General features: G+C 38.0%; 1 protein-coding gene across 3 annotated transcripts in view; it reads right to left on the bottom strand.

Annotated features, from left to right (window-relative positions):
- MDN1 (midasin AAA ATPase 1) overlaps nt 1–25,465 on the bottom strand; it is a 180,192-nt gene that overhangs the window by 96,240 nt on the left and 58,487 nt on the right. For all 3 annotated transcript variants that reach the window (XM_036882440.2, XM_036882434.2, XM_036882449.2), the window contains exons 11-31: nt 24,833–24,914; nt 21,642–21,737; nt 20,209–20,321; nt 18,783–18,931; nt 18,057–18,117; nt 15,014–15,225; nt 13,881–13,984; nt 12,329–12,473; nt 11,713–11,809; nt 10,643–10,756; nt 8,663–8,810; nt 8,244–8,354; nt 6,215–6,366; nt 5,551–5,729; nt 4,764–4,972; nt 4,429–4,575; nt 3,592–3,733; nt 2,106–2,240; nt 1,887–2,025; nt 1,180–1,318; nt 779–909 (exon numbers count right to left, since the gene is read on the bottom strand). In XM_036882440.2, the coding sequence (XP_036738335.2) occupies nt 779–909; nt 1,180–1,318; nt 1,887–2,025; nt 2,106–2,240; nt 3,592–3,733; nt 4,429–4,575; nt 4,764–4,972; nt 5,551–5,729; nt 6,215–6,366; nt 8,244–8,354; nt 8,663–8,810; nt 10,643–10,756; nt 11,713–11,809; nt 12,329–12,473; nt 13,881–13,984; nt 15,014–15,225; nt 18,057–18,117; nt 18,783–18,931; nt 20,209–20,321; nt 21,642–21,737; nt 24,833–24,914 (2,805 nt within the window). The remainder of the gene's footprint in view (nt 1–778; nt 910–1,179; nt 1,319–1,886; nt 2,026–2,105; nt 2,241–3,591; nt 3,734–4,428; nt 4,576–4,763; nt 4,973–5,550; nt 5,730–6,214; nt 6,367–8,243; nt 8,355–8,662; nt 8,811–10,642; nt 10,757–11,712; nt 11,810–12,328; nt 12,474–13,880; nt 13,985–15,013; nt 15,226–18,056; nt 18,118–18,782; nt 18,932–20,208; nt 20,322–21,641; nt 21,738–24,832; nt 24,915–25,465) is intronic.

The raw sequence follows: 25,465 nt of genomic DNA on the forward strand, positions 1-25,465 counted from the left end.
GTTAGTCATAAAAATGGAAACAACCCAAATACCATCAAGAAGTGAAGGATAAAATACACAGCACACCTACACAATGAAAGACTATCAGGAATCAGAAAGAACAAACTACTGCTAACAGGCCACAAAATGGATTAATCTCAAAATATTAATGCAAAGTCAGAGAAGAGATCATTTATATGTAATGTCCCCAAAAGAGAAATTTAGAGACAAAAAGTGGATCAGTACTTGGAACAGGAAATGGTGTCAAAGATAAACTGAAAAACTGGGATGGGAATGTTATAAAACAGGATTATGGTGGTCGCAAAACTCATTAAATTCACTAACACTTGTGGAATTATACCTTAAATTGGTGCATTTTGTGATATATAAATTTTATCTCAATGTAGAAAAAAATATATCAAGATTCATATTGGTCTGAGTTTTTGATGAGAGGAAAGGCCTTATAGACATAACATCTAGAATTCTGATTTCAATTCTTTCCAAAAATTAAGATAATGGCCATATAGTTTACCTTAAAGAATTTTAACTCAGGCTCATTTGTTTTAACCCTACAAACCCCACAGTCCCATCTTTCTAATTATGGACAGAAAAACAGAAAAACTAGGTTTCTTAAAGGAGACCCTCTGTGCTAAAGCCAAAAAAAAAGCAATTAACTCATTATCATTTTCAAACATTTACTATGCACCTACGAGGTACATTACCACGCACAAGAATTAATATCTATAAAAACCAGACCAGCAAACACATCAAACACAGGGCAAACCTCTTATGCATGTACCTGTTGAGTCTTTCCAGGACAGAGTCATCAGCCAGTGAGATCTCATCTAAGAGGAAAAAGCCATCCTCCTTCATGGCCAGAACCAGAGGCCCATCATGCCACTCAAAGAGTCTTGATGTGTCAATTTCTTCCTACAATTTGGAAAAGAAGAGGGTGAAATTAAAGGGCAGGTGACTCCTCAAGACAATACACTTGCTGGAGTGAAGCGTCTGAGAACAAGGGACAGACCCGCACAATAGGATGCTCATGAAGGCTCCTTGCAGACCAGTGAAAATTTGAAGATAAGGTAGGTGTCAAACCCAGAATCAAAACACCACCATGAACAAAATCTCACAGTGGACTCATGCACAGAATCAGCTTCAAATGAATGAACACATATATTCATTTGCTACTGGACAAACCTTGTCCTTTGTCTTCTGTCTCACAGGCCGCAGTCCCCCCAGGAAGTCTGATGTCTCCATGTGTAAGTGGCAGTTGATAGAGTATAATTTCTGATTTGCCAAATCTGCAAACACTTGACAGATAGTAGTTTTCCCACACCTGTGAATGATACACACCAGATTAACAAGGAGCATGAACTCTAAATACACAGCAACAAACTGTAGCAAAAAGGGTCACTGTAGCAGCAGACTCTGATGGCCAACACAGGACCTCTGTACTCCCGGCTCAGGGCTCCCTTCCTCAAAACAACAGCCCCCTACCAAGTTCCTCATCCAGAATGGCATATATTGCATGAATTCCATCCTTTTCTACTTCTACCAACCACCACCAAGGGATGGGAAAGAAACTCAACCTTTATAGACTTCCAAGAGACACTAGCTCTTCTGCTGCTCACTTCTACACATCTATAGGATGAATGCCCCTGTTTAAAAGCATTAAATAGGAAAATACAGCCCTGGTGATAATAATACCAAGAAATTATTCTTTTCCATCACAAAGGTTTGGAAGTAGAGGAAACAATAGAACCCTAGGGTCTTAAAAAAAAAGAGGAAGGGAAGAAAGGAAAAAGAAAAAAATGAGGACTGCTTTCCTGATGAGTCCTTTAGAGAGAACTCAAGTAACCCTATGGAACTGAACTAGACCCTCATAATAAGTCACAGAACTTTACCCAGTATCTCCAACCAGCAGCACTGGTTCACGAAATTCCAGCGCCCTTCCCACCAGCATCACCAGTCTCTGCATGTCCTTGGTCCACACGATGTGTTTGAACTTAGACTCCAATGTGGATATCTGACTAGAGAGTTTACCTATCAAAAGTAGAATAATATTTAGGTTCTAATATGAGTACAACTCAATTCATCCCCTCTGGGTACTGTGGCCCACTCACCCAGCAATTTTAGAACATTTTCTTTGGAGAAGAGGGATTGAGGACACAGTTTTTTCTTGAAATGCTTTTCAAGGACTTCTTGAATCACATTAACCTCCTCCTGCTTTCTGACTCGGCCTGCCAGAAGCATAAAACCTTGAAAAAAAGAAAAATGAGGAACTGTCAAGTGTCTAGTGGCAATACCAAGGATTGTTGAGAATATGGAGCAATAGCAACTCTCACTAACTATTAACAGAGAGGAAATCTGAAGAACTACTTTGGAAAAACTGGAAGTACCTACTACAACTAACCATATGCCTGCCCTGTGCCCCAGCAATCTAACTTCTAGGTAGACCCAAACACAAACGAACACACATATGCACCAAAAGATATACACATGAATGCTCAAAGCAGCTTCAGTCATACTAGCTAAAAAGTGGAAATGATCCAAATGTCCCCCAACAAGAGAACAGATAAACATATTAGAGTATCCCCATACAATGAGTTACAACACAGTAAAATAAAAAATAAATAAAAGAAGAATGAAGTCCCGATACACATAACAGCATGGCTGAATCTAACATCAGGTTGAGTGAAAAGAAGCCAGACCCCAAGAGTACAGACTGCATTCTATTTAGATGAATCAACAGGCAAAAATCTATCAGCAGTGACAGATGTCAGAGCAGTGATTATCTCCAGGAGAATGAAAACTGGCAAGAGCCATGAAGTAATATTCTGAGGTGCTGGAAATACTCTAAATATTGGGCTAAGTGATGACTTACATGGGTACATACACATGTGAACATATATTGAGCTGTATATAAATAACAGAGCACCCCCACCCACTGGACTGGATGTTATATCTTGGTAAAAAAGTTTCTAGAAAAGCGTGTGCTTCCCTCTTATCTATTCTTTACCAGTAAAGGGAAAAACACAACTCTCATGGGTAGTTTTATTTACTCTTTGCTTATTAACCACCCCATTAAAGACTCATCAGCACTTTTCAAATCAAAAGATTCTGAAATGCTTCCTATCCTATCATGGAAAGGAACACATAAATTCTTTCCATGGATTAAACCAAAATGACCAATCCTGGGTCTCAGATGACCTAACCGCCTTCTCTTGGAACTCTGATACTATCTATCAGTTTTCTGCATGTCTCTAAGGCACAAGTATGATCATTCACGGTCACCGACACTGCAGATGAATAGTTCCCAAGACACCACCAACCACATGCTTAAACTCCTAAAGGCACTGTGCCATGTCCTGACACCTGTGGTTTCCTGTAGCAGAGTGAGAAAATCTTAGCAAGAAACATTAACACAGAAACCTACAGAAATAGGATCCCTTGAAAAGGTGGTTGGGACCTGATGGAGAAAGGCTCTATTTCTGTAATACATAGTAAAACGTATATACTGACCACAATTTGGGCAACATTTTTTTTAACAAAAAAGTTTCGTATTTGACAAAACATCACAGTTGAGAGAGCATTTGACTGAAAGCATACCATCATTGGCTAAATGCTGTAGCCAGTCATACTCCTTCTCAGTCTGTTCAGCCAATCTGTACCTTTCAGCCCATCGAAACAGATCACGAAGGGTGATGAAGCCCTGCTTTCCAGCAAACACTGAAGAACTTCTGCGATAGGACTATTAAAGTATCAACACAAATGAAAAAGGGCAATGGCAAGCATAAAATACAATGTATATAAAATTCCTAATAAATTTTAAGCTCCCATAAAAATGATTCATTCCACCAAGATTAATTTTTAAAAATATATAAATGGACTGTAATCATTTGAAGAAAAATGTTCAAATCCATGTATAAGCAAGGATAAACAATGGATTTACATCTCATATGCCATATAGAAAAAATTATGAATATATATATATAATAATACAAATGGTGGCAAACACTCAGAAAAATTAATCCAATAATGGGGACTACTATAGTAGTGTTATTATTAGACTCCTAGAAAGTAATTTAACAGTGTATAATTCTGATAAAGAACATTTTTAATCCTATAAAATTAATGATATAAAAAAAAACCTAACTTTACAGGGTTGATAAGAGAGCTAAACTAAAAAAGGTCTCCTTAGTTATGCCCATTCAAGGACTGTACTCATTTAAGAAACAAAAATTGCAGTTTGTCAATGCCAAATTCCAACCTAAACAAAACGTCCCAATGTAATCTACAATGTTTTAAAGGTAAGATCCCTACTCTGAGAAAAATAATAAATGGATGGACGATTTCTACCCAAGGAAGCTGTCAATTTTTTTGATCACCAAATCTAATCAACACATTCCATTTGTAACTAAATTAAGTGATGGAGAGCTGAACTACCTGAAGGTCCACCATGACTTTAACTAACTTGCTGCAATAGGAGGGTGGCAAACTACACCGCTTGTGCAAGATCGTTTCCAACTCAGAGCTAGGCAATTCATCAAAGTGCAATTCCACAAACCGATTCCTGAAGGCTCTGGAGAGCACCTAGGAAACACACAGAAAAAAACATGACAAAAGGAGCCTTTTCATGTATTTCCCTAATTCCAAAATCTGTTATTCACCACAAAAAGAAAAACCCTTCAAAAGATGCAAACACACCTCAGTCTTACTTCAAAAAAGATCTACTACTTGTTGCAGTAACAAATGGGAGTAAGGGGACAAATGCAACACACCTTTCTGCCGCCATACAGTCCTGGGGGATTTTGAGTAGCAAAAAGCATGAAGCGAGGGTGTGCTTTAACAACTTCTTGTGTTTCTGTTATAAGCAATTCACGGTTATCATCCAATAGTCTGTTCAGGGCCTCGAGCACATCTGTAGGGGCTAAATTTAATTCATCTAAAATAATCCAGTAGCCCTTTCTCATAGCATCAATAAGAACACCTTGAAGGAAATAAACAGAATTAGTGCATAAATTAGCCCAAAGTTTTTAAAAATGTTATATACAAATCAACAAATCCTAGATGATCATTAAATTTCAAAGCAAATGATTTGCTACAGTTACTCATGCCCCAAAATAACTTGTGATGCTGAATATTCAAAAAGCACAATCTTCAATTAACACAACCTCTTTTTATTTTGCAGAAGGGAAGCCAAGGCTGATAAATACCATATTTCCAACTTGCTTTCTTCTCCTGTAGTCTAATTTCATTTAAATTACCAGAGTCTCATATCAATTCTCAGCTTCCCTTCTATTCAACATTCACACCATCCTTCTGAATCTCTAGAAAATTCCACTGTACTCTTCAAAACTTGGCCCTAGTCCTGTGCACAGGCTGACAAGACTAGTGGGGCCCAAAGGAACCTGGACCCTTAATCGTTACCCTTTAAGCACCAAGTAGCTCATAGAGAAAGAAAAACCAACTACAATGGCAGAGGTCCACGTGCCTCAACTGATTCCTTGGGGAAATGGGCCTAAAAAAATGAACGCGTACACCCGTGGAACAGAATGACCAGCCTACCTTCTTTAAACACAAGCTTCCCTGAGGAATCGGATGTGTAGCAACCAATGTACTCCTGAATATCCGTGTGTTCGTGATTGTTAATACGCACACAGTGGTTACCAGTAGCTGCAGCCAGCCACCAGATCAGGCTGGTTTTACCAACTGATGTCTCTCCCTGAATCAGCACTGGATAGGTTCTTTAAAAGATCAGCCAAAACAGAAATTTTAGAAGAAAAACAGAAACCAGTTAATTCAAGTAGTTTTAAAAAACAATGACTATATCATTTAACATCACCATAAAAAAAAAGTGTATATATTTTTATATACCTATGGCACTACTAATGGAATGTTTCTTAAAGCACAGAAGAGTTCCTCAGAAAATACTGAGGAAAGCAATTCCAAACTCTCAGGCACTTCTTGTGAGCAACAGTAAGTGGGACATTTAACAAATAATGAGTGAGTATTCACCAGCAAAATCCTGAAAAGCAAAACAAGCTGCATCTGTATCACTTCAACGAAAGGTATAACTAGAAACAATGCTTCGGGCCAAGAGGAAAGTGACGGTACTGATTTTAGAAAGCAATTATTAACCTAGCCAATGAATAACAATAAAGCAATGAAACCTAAGGAAGTAAGACTAGAATGTCATCAGTGCCCTGAGCAAGAGACAAGGTCTACACACCCAGCAGAGACCACTCGGACTATGTCTCTCAGGTTCAGCTTGACGGAAGATGTAAGGATGTATGCCTCGTCTATTGTCGGTTCCTTATCTCCCACTGAAATCCAGTAGCCTTCAACCTGGATAAGTCGACCTCCTTTAGGTTCTGGAATAGGCTGAAAAAGACAAAAATTAGAAAAACAACCCACAGTCAGATGACAATCACAGCATTCTTTCAGAGAGGGGTGTCAAGTAGGAAAAGAGGTGGCCACCAAGAACGCTGCCTTGTTCTGGATGCTTTTCAACAACAAAACCCATCAGTGAAATATGCAAATAAAATTACTTTGAGAAATGAGAACAAAATGACATGTATGGATTTTAAAATTCACATGCGGGTACATGGGTTTGGGAAGAAAACATTAATCTAAATCATTTCTCTGACAGTTTATGATTCAGTTCTCTCACCAACCGCAATTTCCACTCTGGAAGTATTTTGGTCAAAACCATGTATTTCACATAAATCACATTCCCAAAAACAGGACCAATATTTTACTGAGGGAGTGGGGCTTTGCATTACTACATTCTGGATCCCTTAGAAGACATTAAAAATAAAAGCGACTCTCCAAAGAAACTAATCTATTAAGATACAGTGGCAATTAAGTTGATTTATACAAAATTGCCAAATTTATAATAAAAAATGGTCAAACAGTGGTCAGATCTATAGCTTTGGAAAACCGCTCTTCTAGAATACCTTGTCCTCTGACTTGAAACTACAATTCTAGGCACCACCTCTAATAGTTCCTCAGCTGAGTTGAGAAACAGTAGGGACAAAAGCATTGTCAGTCTCCATCATGTATAACACCATGAGCAACACACACACAAAATGAACAAGTGGAGAAGAATTATTAGGATAATCAAATGCAGTTTGAGTCTTTTCTCAATGTTTTACAGTGTACCAAAAATACATATTCATGTGTTGATACATTTTAAAAAGGAAAACACACTGATCCAAAGTACCTGCAAGTTCTAGTCACTCTTCCTAAAGAACAAGCAATTCACTTAAAAACAAGCCAGTTTGGTGAGCCAGTTTCTCAGACTCTTTCACTCCCAGTGTCTTGGGGTGGGATTTAGTCCCTGCCAAGTTCACTCTGGGTTTGGTGAGACCTAATCACAACAACAGAACGTAGTGTGGAGAAGGGTTTGTACCAAGCTCTACTCTCATGGTGGCAAGTAGAGCACTAGAATCCCACTCCTCAGGGCAAGTCTGCATGCAGCAAGCCAGTCTCTGCCCCCAGGCCTCTCTGCCTCTGTTCTTGGGAGCTGCCACCACTCCAGCCTCTGCTCTCCTGCAGCCCCGCAGCCCCAAGCACTGGATGGAGTTCTTTATAGAGTCAATAACAAGTCATTGCCCACATATGTGCAAGCAGAGCCTGTGAGCATTGCACATGCATAGTGGTTAAGTACCTTAGGGCCAGGTGAGGATCCTGGCCGTGATAACTTCCATTTTCCACACACACATGCTATTCTGTAATTTCCTCTATCAAACTGAAATGGCTGAATATAATAAGTCCAATTATCAACTGGACATGAAGTGTGTACATAAATTATGGTAAAAGCATCCAGTGAAATGTTATGTAACCACTAGAAAGCATATCACAGCAATCTCTGTTCAGGATATAGTCAGGCTAAAAAGGAAACTACAGAAAGGAAACTTCTTATGAGATAGCCCTGTTTATAACATTAGATGTGTATTAGAATTTACCTTGACAAATCTTCACACACAGACACAAATATCAGAATTTAAACATATAAGAAAATAAAACACATATATATAACTTAGATGGAAAAGACTATCTATACAGGGTTAAAATCCCCAGAGAGTAGGATTAGTGGAAATTTTCAAATGAGAAACACTGTCCAACACTTATAATTTTTTTAGAACAGTTTACTTTTATAATCAGAACCAAGTTCTGTAAAAAACCCAACACCCAAAAATACAGTAATTCAGCCTTTCATTTATGTTAAACAAGCCAAAAATCAAAAAAGAACATACCTGCTTCAGCAGACTTTTAACATTGCCAGAGACAATGTGTTGACAAATGAGCTTCTGAACTATTGGGTGTGATGCCCTGTCAAGCTGTGTTAAGAAACCCAAACAAAAGCCCTAGGAAAAAAAAACAAAAATGCCACAAATATGAATAACACTAATTATCCTTCTGTAATAAAAGGCTTTTTTTTTTTTTTCAGGAACAAAATTCAACTGTGTGGGTGGTGCTGATTACCAGAACATCATCATATCACTTTAATATGTGGTATAGTGGTAGCAAATGGTTAGGGTTTCTCTGGTATAAAATGTTCTGGACTAACCAGACAGAACAGGAAACTGGCACAGCTGGCAAATGTGTTACCACCCTCTCTTCTACGGGGAGCCCATCCACCCAACCCCCTAGCCAAACATAGACTTTAGAAGACCTCATAGAGTGAGCGCTGGATGTTGCTGCACGGATTAGATGCTGCAAATCGCAGGGCCCTGCAGAGAGTCCGAAGGCTGTAATGAGGTCTATGGCCAGTTCCATCCACCAATTTTGTCCCAGAGTCTTTCCGCACAGCTGTGTAGAAGCTACAAAGTGAAGGCAGTTTAGGCGATTTTCCTAACGAATAAGTATACACTATTTTACTCTTGTTCCTACTTCTCTACAGAGGGTCTAAAAGCCATTTAATAGAGAAGATGACCAACCATACACATAAGCTCCTAGAGCACACATCAAAATCTCTGACATTGTTTTAAGTCTATTTTTCACACATTCAGGGGCTCTCTCTCAAAATAATACAATGAAGATCTATCAATTTCCTTTAAGATAGAAAGAGAAGAGAGGAGAGAAACTTCTGATTCTTAACAAGATGCTGAATGAGAGGCCCTTAGAAAGAATATACTGAGTCCAAACAGTGCTTCAGAGTCAGCTCGAATATGATGGGCAAATCAAGTCCCTCTGTAACCTATAGCGGTGGTGGGTAAGAACATGGCAAACAAAAGTCATGGTGTTTTGAAAGGGTATGGATATGGCTATAATCAGTAATAGCAAAATGTTAAAAAGCATGAAGATACAGCAACCATTACTATTATCATTACCAAACACTTTAGAAGTCCAGAAGATGACAAGATGGAAGAAGTTTCAGACTGAAACATGAAGTGCAGGAAATTTAAAAATTCATGAAATTCATGATCACCTACCACAAGATCAAGTGTTAACAAAATATGTGTTATGGATAAAATCCAAGTTCTTGCCCAAGTGGGATTTCACATGCCTCTTTGCAATCTAGCATTCATTCTTTTGTAGAAAGAATCTACATTCCAGAAGTGGTTTTTATACATGGAACATGCATTACTTGTACAATCAGCATTTACAAAAGCCTCTACTTTACCTGGCTGTGTTGTTTTATCTACAGCTTTATGAAGTTTAACTACATATGTTTATACTTTTGTCCAAATACTCTTGGCTACCAAAAAGTATTCCAATTTTCGGATGTGGTATGGTGAAACATTCCAAAGGATTTTTGCCTCTTTGACTAATCTATTTAAAACAGGGCTCCAAACTTTATTTTCTAACCCCCATTTTGCTTTATGTTATTTTTCTTCACTTATCACAACCTAATATTATAGTACATATCTCCTTATTTACTGGTTATCTTTACCTCTAGAATTAAAGCTCCATGAGGAAAACCAGGATCTCCTCTTGTATTTACAGCTATATCCCTAGCACCTGGGCAACTCAATAAGCACTTGCATAAAAAATAAGGAACCATAAAATGCAAAGCAAAACACTAATATGATCCTATTTCAAACCACTTACACTTTGTTTACTTCCTTCTAGAAGACAAAGAAAATCAACTAAATGATGTGCCAAAACTAATTTCGACAGAGCCACTACTAGAATTTAGATTGTCTGACACAAAAGATTACACCCTTTCCACACAGCATACAAAAGAACAGAGGAAAGAGACTCAAATTAAGGCACCAACACATATAATCACTCTATATTTTATTCAGCTAAGCCCCTATAATTCCAAACCTGACTCAATCAGTATCAACATTTCCCCCCAATATCCCACATAGCTAGTATGTAAATTGCAAAAAGTAAGATTTCATCAAGATAGATCAAAATAAAAGACATTCACATGTCCTCCAGGGATTAAAAATCTTAGCTGTGACAACAGAGTAATCAGGAGAGAATTACTAATTGTTTACATATTCTTTCATAGGCAGTGATTCATAAGCTTTCTATGTAGTTTCCTTAGGAAAATACAAGGCAGCTCATGTGGTTCCAACTTTAAAATAGAAATCTAAATAATACTCCTTCCATCAGTCTTCCCTAGTTAGAAATAACAAGAAAAAAATATATACACATGAGGTGCATCTTTTTATGTTCAGAGAAGTTTATAAAGAGAACCTACTTGATGATTCCTTGCACTACACTCTTGTTCACACTCAATCCTTTCAGATAATCCACCATAAGAATCTGTAAGTCTTCTTTACTTTCCAGTTCTTCTACATAAAGTTCTGTGAACCTATAAGACAATCATTATTACATAATCACTTTTTATGAAAATAATATAGCTACTCTGACAATTAAAAAAATATCAAACAGAAGAAGTTATGTAAACTCAAATTTTAACTCCTTGTAGTATAAAATACAAGTCTTTCAAAATGAGATACATATTGGTCATAATAACAGATAATGTATGTGTCACCAAAAACCTACCACTACTGCTTCCATGAAATGAAGTCCTCTATGTATAGTGCTTGCAAAGAAACAGTTACAAAAATAAGACTTATTTATCCTAATTTTCAGAAGATGTTTTTGGCCATAACTACATGTAACAAAAAAATGCATGCAAGTAGTTACCATCAAGTACTTGGAGCAAAGACAAATACATACTCACAGTTCATAAAATTTTCCTAAGAACTTTACATTACTTTTATAATGGGGGAGAGGATCTAATAAAATTTTAACACTATATGAAAATCAAACTCAACAACGGGTTACCAAAAATAAGTAAGGTCAATTATCTTTTCCCAAATGCTACATACATAAAACACCAACAACTAAGAACCTTGTTCATGTAAGCCACAGCTAACAACAAAAAAATTTTTAAAGGCTTTCTACAAATCATTAGCTTTATCCATGAGAACTCTTTCTAAAATGCACTTACACTGTTATATCCTTATGTGATGTTCTTCCAATAGCTACAAGGCTATTTGAAGGAAGAAAGACATTTGTTTTCAACAGTATCCATGAGGCATTAAGTGTCATACTAATAACGCAAAGGAAAAAATTCTGCAGTGTTCTGGAGTTTTTCTTACTTCTACCAGCTACAGAAAGTAGGAATATGACAAGAAAGATTCCTCTATCAGAGGTCAAGAAATTGCAAGCACTGTTATAAGGCTGGTTATGTTAATACTACCAATCAATAAAAAAGAGAACTTTTTATAAAGTCTCCAAGAACCAGGCATAGCCCCTCACCTGTTTCTTATTCCTGGTGGGAGATTTCTTTTGCCCACATCAGTTGCTGGATTCATACAGGCAAACAAATGGAAGTCAGGATGACGAACCAGTGGTTCTGTTAAGAAAAAATTATAAATTACCAACAACTTGTAACAATCAAGTGATCAGCGACAGGTCCCCAGGGGAAGACTATCTAAATCCAAAGAACCCAGGGCACCAAACTCAGGCTCAGCAAGGTTGGTGCTGGCTACTCACGCCATCCTTGCCTTTTCTGAAACCCCATGAAATCAATTTCCAGACCTGTGTATACAGTTTAATCTTATGCTGCCATTCCACTGTCTTTTATTGTGTGATTGTTCACTATTACTCATGCTTTATTATCTACTTACAGCATATATTTTGTCACTGAGCATGCATATCTATTATTACCTACTACCCAAATACTCTGACAAATAATTTTATTTTTTGCATTTACCATACCACCTAACAAAAAGACTTTGAAAAACAATTAGTATCTATGGAATGAACTAACCCCAGCGGGAAACCCATGTAATCCATCTCACCCAAAGAATCTTACTCTAAAGAGGCCAAAAGGCCTGGCACCAAGTCAAACCCCAAGGGGGTCAAATGTTACCTGTGTCTCCTCGATCTAGCAATACCAGGGATCCAGAGGAGCCTTCAAGTAAACCACTCAGACATTCTAATGTTTCTGGAGCTGCCAGATTAATCTCATCCAACAAGATCCACTCTCCTTTCTTGACAGCCTGAGCTAAAGTACCCTAGAAGAAGACCAAGTAAAATGCTAAGATCCATTTCAAATAAAGACAGTGTCACAAGGAGCAGTTATGTAAGCAGGGTTAGAAACAAAAACAACGGCAAACCTCTCCTACTAACAGAGCTTACACCTTAAACACCAAAGGCCCCAGCTGGGTGCCAGAGTTAAGGCCAAGTTAACTGTTTAAAATGTTCCAAAGGGTCAAGAGAAAATCTTTGAACTTAATAGTGAGATGCAATAAACTAAATCATCTCATTACATAGATGGTGAGGTAAATGTTATCTTACAATATATCCAAATGTTTAAATGTACCCAAATGGTAATTAAAAAGCACTCAAAATTAATATAGGGTCAGGTTGTGAGTGTGCCAAGATCAGATATATGACTAAATCAAGAGTATATACTAGTTTTAATACATAGCCTTTCAGAGCTGAAGATTATCAAAATGAATTTTTCACTCATCTCTACTAAGTTTATCTCTTCGAGTTATGCTTCCAAGAACAATGAAAATGAAATCTTACAATCCACTCAAAAAAAAAACTGTCTTATAATTATTAAACTTCCTTTTTCTCTTTTCATGATGATGATCCTAACAAAGAATTTTCTACAAATTTAACTGAAAAGACAAAAGAACAAATGCACTAAACTCAGTGTAATGCCAAGTCATGAAATAGGTATAAACCTTATTTTGACATTTTAACTGGTTATTTTAGAAATAATCATATTAAGATTAAGCACTGATGACCAAATTTCCCACAATGACCGACACATGGTTCAGTGACCTCATCTCTTACCAAACACCATCGCAAGATTCCTACCTCCTTAAGGGTGTGGTCCAGAGGGTCACAGAAATAATTTTTAAAAATTAAGAAAGCTTAAGTCATTAGCATTTCATTAAGTTGATCCTTCCAACAGGGTCACAGTAAACAGTGGAGCTACCCATTCGCTAGAATAAAAAATGGGGCCTAAAGTGGATGGAGCCAAATCTCCATCCTTTCCACCTTCTCTCTCTCTCTCCCTCCCCCCTCTCCCCCTCCCTCCCTCCCTCCCTCTCCTCTCTCTCTCTCTCTCTCTCTCTCTCTCTCTCTCTCTCTCTCTCTCTCTCTCACACACACACACACACACACACACACACACACAGAGCTACAAAACATAAAGAGTTCACTAGCTGTCATCAACTGCAACTTCAAAAATAATAATGATGCTCTGGTCAAGACCTTTTAATTTCCATAAAGGATATTTTTCAAAATCTTCCCCCCAGTACTATTTATTTCATTAGGTGTATATTAAATTTTAAACAGCAAGCACTAAAAATATCAACATGAAGAGAATACAAAACAGGAGCCTGCCTAAAACTTCTATTTTGCATCAAATCAACATTCCCTTAATCTAAATAACTAAGGCAAAATACCTCTACAAATGCAAACAATAGGGCATTTTCAGTCTTTTTCATCTGTTGTTGGGCATGGCTTAGTCTAAGACCAAATGCTTCCCATTTCTTGTTTAGGACTAACCCTAGAAAAAAATAAAGACAGGAATTCAACACACATTTTCGAGTTGTAACAAATATAACTAAATATACAAAAAACATAGTTAAGAAAACTCACACAAAAATCAAACACCTTAGACAAAAGTGTAAAAAATAGCTCCACTGGCATGAAACTAACTATGTGTCAGCCCCTAGATTAATCAGTTCAGTTATATGCCTATGTATAACTGGACTCATTTCTCCCACAAACAACCCTTTGAAGTAGCTCCTCTTATTCCCATTTTACAGATAAGATAAAGAAGCTACCAAAGGCCCCTTGGCTGTGGAATCCAGTTACGGAAATTACCTCTTTTTCTAAGGAAATGCGACTTTTACTGACCACAAAGTGGTACTTGTACATCAATATTACCAATCACCTGTTTTTATGTAAATCATGCCTAGAGTCACAGGAATAGCAGCTGTGGATAAAACGAAGGTTCCTGTGGCCAGGTTTCTCACCTGGCCAGTGTTGGCTAGCTCATTACACACATGTGGGCAATATGTCATTATTGATTCTCTATAAAGAGCCCTGCCCAGTGCTCTAGGTGACATGGTGGCATGGCTGCAAGGCTCAGGAGAGCAGAGCAGAGGCTGGAGTAGGGGCAGTGCTGAGGACAGAGGCCCAGAGGATGGCTGTGCGGGCAGAAAGGCTCAGGGGATGGCTGTGCGGGCAGAGAGGCCCAGAGGCAGAGACCAGCTTGCTGCATGCAGACTCACTCTGAATAAATGGGATTCTAGTGACTGACCTGCTACCATGCAAATAAAGCTGGGTATAACCCTTTCACCCCAAGAATGTTCTACTGTCATTTCTTTGGTCACATTGAATCCAGAGTGAACTTGCCTGGGACTGAACCCATTGGCAAGACAGCAATACTTTCGTATTCATCACCTTTGCCCCAAGTCTTAGAAAGCTCCACTTTGTACTGCTTCATTCTTCACCCAAACTCTTTTCCTAATTCTGCTCCTTGAGCCCTAGCCTCATGCCCTCCCACTAGCAATCTGGGTTGCATTCTTACCAGCTTCACTCTCTTTTCCATCCTTGTTGACAGCCGACTTGTACACATGCTGCATTAGTCTGAGGAGATCGTGCCACCGTTTCTGCCTGTAACAGGTCTGAATGTGCCCTAGGAACGTAAAGTTTTGCTTCTTGGAAAATGTCTGGGCAAAGAGTTCCTCAAATGCCTCCCGTAAGGGTAGCCAAATAAGCTTATGGTCCACTGGTTTGTAACTGAAACAAAAGGTAAATGTGACTCACAGACTTCTGAAGCTAACAGAAATTAGCAAGTATACCTTAGAAAACAGGAATAGGTCTAAATTTCATCAAATTCAAAAATAATCCCAAAATACTCTAAAAACCTGTGTTAAAGTTTTAAGCTGTAATCTTTCCTCCACTCCAAGTGTTTTAAGGGCCTTTTACTGAAGGTAAAAACTAGTATCAGATTAACAATATTATGAAAAAATTCCTAGCTGGGCAGTGAAAGGCATGACATTTACTTTACTAACATGTTTAAAGGAACATGATATATGCAACTTAATGATAAACCATATTTTATTGAGATTGACCTAAACGTTTTCAAGATATAAGAAAAATATAACAACATTTAAAATTGATCTACTTAAGAAAGGTGAACTCAGCTCTGTCTTCTCAGTTGAGAGGGAGAGGATTGCTCTCAAAGAGACACCAACTGGGTTGGAGAGTACGGCAAAAAATTCTTAGACATACCACAGCTTGTGACACTGCCACCCCGCCTCCTCGGCCTTGTACCCCACCCCAAAGCTCAACTTTTTATTTCTTAGTACTCAGGTTCTCTCTTACTCTTTAGCATTTGATTTAGCTGGCTGGGGAGTTAGGATATTAATTCATTTAAATTAATGTATTTAATATTCAGGGGATGGAGGTTGATAAAGCAAAGGGTCAAAAAACTGCTCAAGCTAAAAGTAAGTTGCCCTAGCAGCACTGACTGTTCCTGGGGAATCTCAAGTATACAGCTTTCTGTAGCCTAAAATACTAAACACTACAATTTAAGGACAATGACAGAAATTTTATTTCTAAGAAAAAGAATTTGAGAACTGAAATGATACCAAAATATGTTTCAGAAAAGTCAGGCACAATTAGAAAACTCAGGGATGCTATTTACTCATGGCGTGTGGGGGAGGAACAATGAGATGAGTAAAAACCAGGGCCTTGAGCATCTATACTGAGATTCCAGAGAGAAAAAATAAGAGAACTACAAACTCCTTTTCTCTTACTAGTAAGTATTAGCACATTAGCACAGATATTTACTCCATTTATTCAACAAGAATTTACTGAGCATTGTTAGGTGTTTGGCACTGAGTAAACTGCTCTTTCTTAAGAGACAATAAAGAAATACATCTACTATAAATATCAAATGGTAGTTAATACTCTGAATCCAAATAAGTAAAAGGCAAATGGGTGAAGGAGGTACTGGTAACTTAGATATTCTAGAAAAGGCTTTGTTGAAGGTGGAAATTTGAAGGAGACCTAAATCAAGCAGTGAAGGAAACTACACCACTTGTGTCTGGGTGGCAGGGGATGCCACAGAGGGGGGACAGCAAGCAGGGAGGTGCAATACGGAGGACAGTGTGGCTGGAGCTCAGCAGCAGAGCTAAAGGAAGGAGGTCATGTCAGAGAAGTATAGAAAACAGGGCATACTTCCAACTATACAAAAATTGAAGCATATGTAAATGCTCTCTTGATAACTGATGTTAAACAACTAAAAAGGAAAAAAATAGATATTCTTTTCACCAAGCTTGACACCAAGACAAAATTCCAGTTCTCATATTCAGATTCTGACCTTTTTGCATTATCAATTGTATCAGGGCACACAGGCATTCCTGTGTACTCACTACATTTAAAACTACTTGCAGTGGCTGACATGATCCTACAAATGATTAGAAGACACAGACCCACTCCATGTTCAATTAGTAAAATTAATGCCACTGGTGTTAGGAACAGTTAACAGGATAATACAGAAAACATAAAAAGATACAGAACAGAAAGAAATACAAAGTAGTGTAGACATGCCTAGTTAAATAAAAAGTTCCCTACATTACCAATAACACATTGCCAAATACCTCAACAAGGTAATGGGGAGACTGTCAATTAACTAAATAGAAGTAAATCAAAATGATTCAGACAGATCACTGGGGAAAAAATAAAGTGACAGTTGAATTAGAGAAAAAGAGAGGTAAGACTCAGCTAATGGATTTTAAGACAGAATATAAATTTAAAAGCATTAAGTAAGCATATAATTAATGATATGCATAGAGCAGAAAGAATATAAGTAATGGACTGGGAGGGTAAGAAAAAGGAAAAACACCAAAGGATACAGGATTCCAAAACAACACTCTACCCCAAGAAGGAAGTGATATGAGGGCAGGAAAGAGTAAAAATAAAAATATTGCTACAGCATAATGTGGCCCTTAAAAAGGGAGATAAATGAACACATTTCCAGCAGATGCCATTAAGAGCAAAAAAGAAAAATAAATTCTATTATTTTATGCCTTTAACGATTTTTTAAGCGACCCCAATATCACTCAACATAAGATATGACAAAAGTACCCAGCAGTTCTACCGCCTTCAGCAAAAACTAAAATTGTTACTGAAACTAACATACTCAAAACGACCCCAGGAATGAAGAGCATTTTAATGACCACAGTGGAGTCCTAAGAGCAACACTTCACCAAGCAGAGCTACTTTTAATTGAACTGCAGGAGAGTCTAACTCAGAAACTATGCCTCTATAACGCATGCTTGAAACAACTATGTACACAATTATTAGCTGACTACATACCCGTCTCTTTTTCCCTCCCCCTTCCAGTATGATCTTTGGCAGCAAGAACCGCAAGTTGTCTTTACAATGAAGAGAAGCATCTACACACTCAAGAGCTCCTCAATAAATACTGTGCTGGGGTGGGGGTAGGGATGCACGTCTTCGAACATTTTCCCAAAGCTAGTTCTGAGCTTTAAAAGATATCACTATTTCTTACCTCTAGCAGTGAACACAAAATAATAAGAAAAACATAACACCACACTTACCCTCCAAGCAAGTCTGCAGTGTCACTTTGTTGATTCATATTGACAACCCTCAGACGGTGGCCTTTAAAAAGACAAGGGCAAAAGGTCATTCCAAAAATGTAAAGGCTAAAAACATTCAGTGTGATCCTTTAGGATGTGTGGACATGCACACAGGGCATATCTTTAAATGTGCATTTCCTCTCAGCCTTGCATTTTATCTTCAGCTATCTTAAACACTCAAAATTTTCACCTAACCCAGAGAGGTATGTACAAGATTTGCTATGTAGTATTGCTGCAGCATCAGATAACTGAAAACAACAAAAGTAAGTCCACGTCTAGAAATTAGAACTAAATAAATGTCCAGTGTGGAGTATTATTTAGCCATTAGAATTAAAATGAAGCAGTTCGGTCCATAAAGGTGTCCAATATGCTTAACTAAATGCAATACACAGAGTATAATTCTATTTGTTTCAAAATAAAACCAAATCTGTATGTATATGCATTTGTGGACCGTAGATTAGAACTGAAAAATGTTTACACCAATCTGTTAACAGTGGTTATTTCCAAGGGAAAACATTACATTATTTCCGAGAATAAAATTTCCAGTGCTTATTTTCAGAGAAAGCAGAGTGGTGGCACTTTTTAAACTCTAGTATTCTTTGGACTTATTTTCAAAAAAATGTTAAGAGGGAGCCAGTGTGTACTGTTTAGTGCCCACGGGCAGGGAGCTTCCCCTCTAGGAGTCACCTGTAATGTGAGCCAAGTACTGGACAGCAGAGGTTTTGCCAGTCCCGGTCTCTCCCACCAGCAACACAGTCTCCCCTTTGCTGACACACACAGCAAGCTGTTCAAGGAGGACAGAGGACGGCCTCGTAGCCGCAAACGTGAGCTTCTCCCTGGGAAGTGGACAGTAGATAAGCAGTTGTGAAGCAGTCTGCAAGCCTCTCTCAGTGTTGTTTGGAGTAACCAGATTTTTTAGCATGAACAAACAAGGACTGAGAAGATGATTCAGAGTTAAATCTTCATACTGTAAGAGATGTCCTCCGAACATATGAATTGCAGAATTCATTCATTCTACAACCACTGAGTATTTTTACACATCTGGTACTTTACCAGGCTCTGGAGATTCAAAACAGAAATAAGATAAGACATCATCTGTACTAGCTATGTAATCTTGGGCAAATTACCTAACCTCAGTTTCCTCACCTGTAAAATTTGGGTATTAAAATAGTCTTCCCCAAAATTGAGGTCCACCCGGAACCTGTGAATGTGACCTTACCTGCAAAATAGTAACTGCTCTAATGGAGGTAAGGATTTAATTATATGGGTAACTGTTAAACCACTGTGTTGTATGCCTGAAACCAGTATTAGATTGTATATATCAATAATACTTCAATTTAAAAAAGGAAGGAGAGAGGATCTTTGCAGATATAATAAAGTTAAATTCAGATAAAATAAAGTTAAATAAGGATGGGTCTTAAATCCAGTGACTAGTGTCCTAATAAAGAGAGATTTAGAAACACAAACTCAAAAGGAAAGATTTTATGTCAATGGAAACAGAGATCAGAGATATACAGCTACAAGGCGAGGAACATCAAAGATTGCTGGGAGCGACTGGAAGGCAGGAAAAGGCAGGAAGAGCCTTCAGAGGGAGCATGGCCCTGCCAACACCTCAATTTCAGACTTCTTACCTCCAGAACTGAGAGAAAAAAGTCTGTTGTTTCAGGCCACCTAACTTAGGTAATTTGTTATGGCAGCCCTAGGATGCTAATATGGAATTCATGAGATTATTTTACCTACTACATGAGAAAACATATGCAAAGCATTTAGCACAATGTTAAGCATATAGTAATAGTAAGTATTTAATAAATGGTACCTAGATCTCAGAATCTAACATTAATTTCAGACTTCAAGGAATTAACAGATGGATGTTAGGCCCTTGCCTGACTTCCAAGTGAAGCTCACTTTGCTAAATACACTACATAGTGAATAAAACCAAAGTACACCTTTGCTAGTGCCAAGCTTCCTCCAATAACCCTCATCATCTCTTTCACCTATTAACATCTAGTTTCACAGAATATACTTTGGGAAAACATGGCTGCTTACCAAAAAGATCACAGTCTATCAAGTTCTAACAACCCCAGTTTTCAGATCAGCTGAGAACCCTGTTTACCTCTGTACATGGACAGCCTCACTTTGTTTCCGTAGAAGCTGCACTCGACCAACCCGCACATCTAGCTCATTGATCACAATTTCTGGTTTATAAAGTTGACAGAAGAATTCAGCCTATGGGAGGAAAAAGATTTTTACCTGAATAAAATTCTGTGTACTCTTCATACAAGAGTCATACTGTGCCCCTAATTAGCCCTTTACCAAGAAGGACTTCTACTTCTAAGATAGGTGAGTTAGCTTTAATTTTTTTAAATTTTCCCAAATTTCCAATATGCTTCCAAAAACATTGATCATGAATATTCCCGGGTAACAGTACTTTTTATTTTTGCAAGTAAGCTTGTATCTGCCTATATTTAAATTGAACACACTGACATATCCCAATAGAGAGTGAACATATCCCAATAGAGAATAAATCTTTTCGTCTAAAAGATATGGAGAAAAAAATCAACTATTTTTTCAACTATGCTTTCTTCTCTAACATAATGGCAACAGTCACTTGAATAAATCATGATACATCCAACTAAAGCCAAAGCAGAAAGAGAAGCTATGGCAGATGCCCCAGGACATCTACCCAAGAGCCACTCCCTCTCTTATCCTTATCTATAACCCAAAGAACCCAGATTTTGTTCAGATTTGGAGCAGGAATAAGTAGGCAAAGTGCTCACGGAAATCCCTCTTCAACCAAAGGGGATGGATGAATGAATATTGATCAATCTAAGCCTGTTGTGGTAGGTTCATTTCTCTTGCCTACTATAATTAATATATTTGTTGTTTGAGCCCCTTTTAGTAGGTGTTCTGTTACCTGTGGTCAAAACCATCCCACGAGTTTCAGAAGCCTAAGGAATATCTCTAATTATTTCAGTTCTTGATATAAGTCATCATTCACTTGGGAATACCTGCTATCTGCCTCAAGATAAGCCCCAGACATTTTTCAAGTTACCAACACCACTGATGAAAGGCTATCTCCTCCAAAAATACATACTTTGACTTAAAGCAAGAATGGCAAAACATTAACAATGATGGCAATTAGCCTAAGTAATGGTATGGGTGTTCATTCTTTTCAACTTCTCAGTTTTAAGATACTAATAATAAAAAGTCAGAAAAATCTAATTGTGCATAAAGGCACAAAGGTGTTACTAAGACACAGTTCCAGTTGTGAGTCCACAGCATAGAGAATAGCATGCTCATTAAAACACTGAAAAATAATCACGCATGTGATACAGGACACAAGGAAGCCCGCAGAAGAATACATGGAATACATGGAAAAACCTACCTGGGAGCTAGAGCTCTATGTCTATGGGAGGCAGCAATGAAACTACTAGCTGTTACAGAGGGGACGGTTATTGCAAGAAGTGTTCCAGGGAACAACCAGACACCAGTAAGCTAAATATCCCAGTTTCCTTTCAGTGGGGAAGTAAAAATAGCACTATATACCTTTTTCTTGGAAATGTTCAATTTGCTTCCAATGACTTCTGCCATTTTCAGTTTGCTTGTATGCTTAGAAAGCATTGCTGTGAAACAGTCCAGAGCCTATTAAAAGAACCAAGGTAAATGCCAACTGATTTTTAAAATAATAAATAGCAAAGCACCACTATTCTGGCAACAAAAGGAGGAACGTCCAACAGTACCATTCCTGTAAGGACTAAGGAAAATACATATAACATGCCAACACTACACACAAGGGCTTCAGCATGATTCAGACAGGACACAAACAAATATGAGGCTTTGTTATCAAAATACTGCTTAATTAGAAAAAAACAGAAAAAAATCTTGTAAACCTGAAATTCAGGCAAAATCAGTAGGTATATGGTTGGTGCGGTACTCTCAGACAGTGTAAATAACAACACAAGATTACTTTCAAGCTGTAAAGGGAATTTCCAGGTATGCAATAAAGGGACCACATTGTCATTACACTAATCCAGGATTCAATCTTAGCAACTGAATGGGCCAACCATATATATGTCTTCTAATGTAATGAAATATAAATACATATCACCACCAAAAATCAAGTCTGCCTTAAAAAAGTTGAATTTGAATATATCAAGCATTTTGTTAAACTTCTATCTATGGGAAAGATGAAATAAAATGACAAGGGAAAGGACACCGTGAGCATGGCAAAACAAAGAACAAATCTGGTTGTAACATCACCAAATATATCAATAAACTTCATGCAAGCATTCAAAAAAAAGGGAGAGAATTTATTTGGTCTTTGTCAATGGCCGGATAAATTCCTGACACAGAAGCTTCAAATATCCTTTGAATTACCAGGAGTGAGGAGTGTCTTTTGTTATTCACTAGAGCCCCTTAGGACTGGATTTTGAGTTTACTACTAGGCAAGGTGACTCTTGATCACCTCTTAAAATAGTAATTTAAGGGAGGAACTGCAGAGGCTAGAAAGACCAAGTACTGATTAGAGGACTGAAATTTTCAGCTCTACCCCCAATCTCTGAGGAGGAGAAAGGGGCTGGATATAGGTCAATCAGATGGCCAGTGACATATTACAACTCCAGTGAAATGCTGGACATTCAAAGTTTGAACAGCTTCCTGGCTGGTGGACATGATGTAACAGGAGGTGGCACACCCTGACCCCACAGAACAGAAGCTCCTGTGCTCAGGACCCTTGCCCTATGCGTCACCTCATTTGACTGTTCCTAGGTTATACGTTTTATAATAAAACTGTAAATTATATCCTAAGTATAGTGCTTTCAAAGAGCTCTGTGAATCAATTACTCAATCTAAGGAGTTCATGAGAACCCCTGAATTTATAGCTGGTAGGTAATGCATGTAGATGGTCCCCAAGACTTGTGGCTGTAGTCTAAAGCGGGGGCAACCTTGTGGAGGGCTGAACCACTGAAGCTGAACCTTCACTAACTTCAGGTACTCACTGTCACACTGTATTAAATTGCAGGACACCAAAGGGTACCAGAGCAATGAAAGATCAACCAGACAAAGCCAGAAGGTGAAACATTCTGCACAACTGGCCCGATCTCTTCAACAAGGTAATGTCTTTAAAGGGGGGATTCGGATATACTAAGAGTTCTTAAGCCTATATGCATAGAAAAAGATCTGGAAGGAAATACAGCAAGGTGTTAACAGTGTTGGGGAATGTCTGGATGAGGGGACATTTTATTTTATCATTGTGCTTTCCTTTATTTTCCCATTTTCAACAACACATATATATTTCTTCTATATTAATAAAAAAACTTGTGCCCAAATGTTCACAGCAGCATTATTTACAATAGCCAAAAGGTGAAAACAACCCAAATAGCCTTTAACAAATGTATGGAAAAACAAAATGTGGTACATCAATACAATGAAATGTTATTCAGCCATAAAAAAATGAAGTACTGACTCATGCTACAGCATGGATTAACGAAGATAATATGCCGAATGGAAGAAGCCAGATACAAAGGGTCACATGTTGTATAATTCCATTTATATGAAATGTCCAGATTCAGCAAAGCTATAGACAGAAGGTAAATTAGTGGTCACCTGGGGATTCACAGAAGGGTAAAGGGGGATGACAGCTAATGGGTACAAAGTTTCTTTTGGGGGTAATGAAGATACTCTAGAACTAAATAGTGGTAATGGTTATGTCATTCTGTGAATACACTAAAAAACACTGAACTGTACACTTTAAAAGAGTGAATTTCATGGCATGTGAATTATAGCTCAATTAAGTGATTTTATACACACACACAATGACATTCTAAAATAAAGACTACAGAAGATAAGAGGAATCCTAGCAAGGCTACTTTTGCTTTAAAAGTACAAAAAAGGTGTCTGTAAGACGAGAGATGTACAAAAAGAAGGAGAGCTCACTGCAGAGAAGAGTGAGATCCCAGGACTGTCACACAACATTTCAGGGTTCAGGTGAGCTTAAGTGTACACTCCAAATGGGGCTTCTTTCAACTTCAAGTAACTTAAGCAAACACAAACCAAAACAGGTCACTATTCTCTCAATCACAGCTGACAGAACCCAGAACACTTTATAAGCAAAAGTGGTCAATGTTTCAAGGGCCCATAAATCCTCAGGCAGTACCATTTTTATTCTTAACCAGCCAGGAATAAATATCTCTGTCCTTTCTCAATGTGGCAGAGCTGTAATTCAATAGGGCTTTCCTCCCACATAACGCATTTTTTCCCAAACCTAGTATACAAGATTACACTTTGTAACCCCACATAAATTTCTCTGGACTAAAGTTGAAAAGCCCTACTGAGGCATGTACAGGGATCAGACAAAAACAAATCTATTAAAGAGACTAAGAAATTATACATTGGTATAAAAACTAAACATCTTAGAAACACGTTATATTTTAAAAAACTATTATCACCTAGGAGATTTTCTTTTCATTTTACTTTTAATTTCAGTATCTGTCTTTATCTCAAACTATCCATATTTGAAATTAGTAGTAGCCTGCTTCAAAAACTACAAAACATTTATTCACACATTTATTATGCCTAATTAGCTTAAAGGCAACATTAGCTCAATTCTAACTAGTTATGGATAATAAGTAGGACTTACAAAAAAGAAAAATTCTAATAGCAGCCAAGAGACAAAATAACAATGGGAATCAATAGCCTTGCAGAGCACAGAGAAAACAAGCAGGAAGACTGCATCTTACCTCTTGAAAAATATTTAATGATGCTGATGAGGATGGACTGTCAAAGCTATGGGCAATCCTATTACACCAATTCAGTAGATCCCTTTAAAAAAAAAAAGCCAGGAAATAAAAGACCATAGGCCAAAGACAACAATTTGGTCTACTTAAGTCTGGGGACACCTGACAACAAAGTTTCTCCTTTCTCCTGGCAATGTGAAGAAAACAGCCTCAGGAGAAAGAGAGTGAGTGGTCCCAGTCCCTACCCCTACCTGCAAGTGACCTATCATGCACTTCTCCCCATCCACCCCAGACAAGATAGCAGGGAAAGGTGAGCCACTAACCCCAGAGCAAACTAAGGGAGCTGCCCTCAATTCTCAAAGGGCAAGACGACCATCAAGAATGGGCAGCAAAGGCACAGAACCAACTATACGTGGGCAAGACCCTATAGTCTTTAGGTGTCACTGTTGGTAACTGTAATATTTCTAGAACATCTCGCCTGGCTTTAGTTCATCTGCATATCAACAGGCATTGCTCAGGGGTAGAGAACTGTTCATCTCCTTAACAATGCGTAATTACCTGGGCTACTGAGGGCTTACAGAACCTGAGAGGTGAGGGGGAAGGCTTGCTTGCTTGCTTGCCCCAGCAGGAAAGAGA

The sequence above is a fragment of the Manis pentadactyla genome, chromosome 12 (assembly GCF_030020395.1).
Source record: "Manis pentadactyla isolate mManPen7 chromosome 12, mManPen7.hap1, whole genome shotgun sequence".
Lineage (NCBI taxonomy): Eukaryota > Metazoa > Chordata > Mammalia > Pholidota > Manidae > Manis > Manis pentadactyla.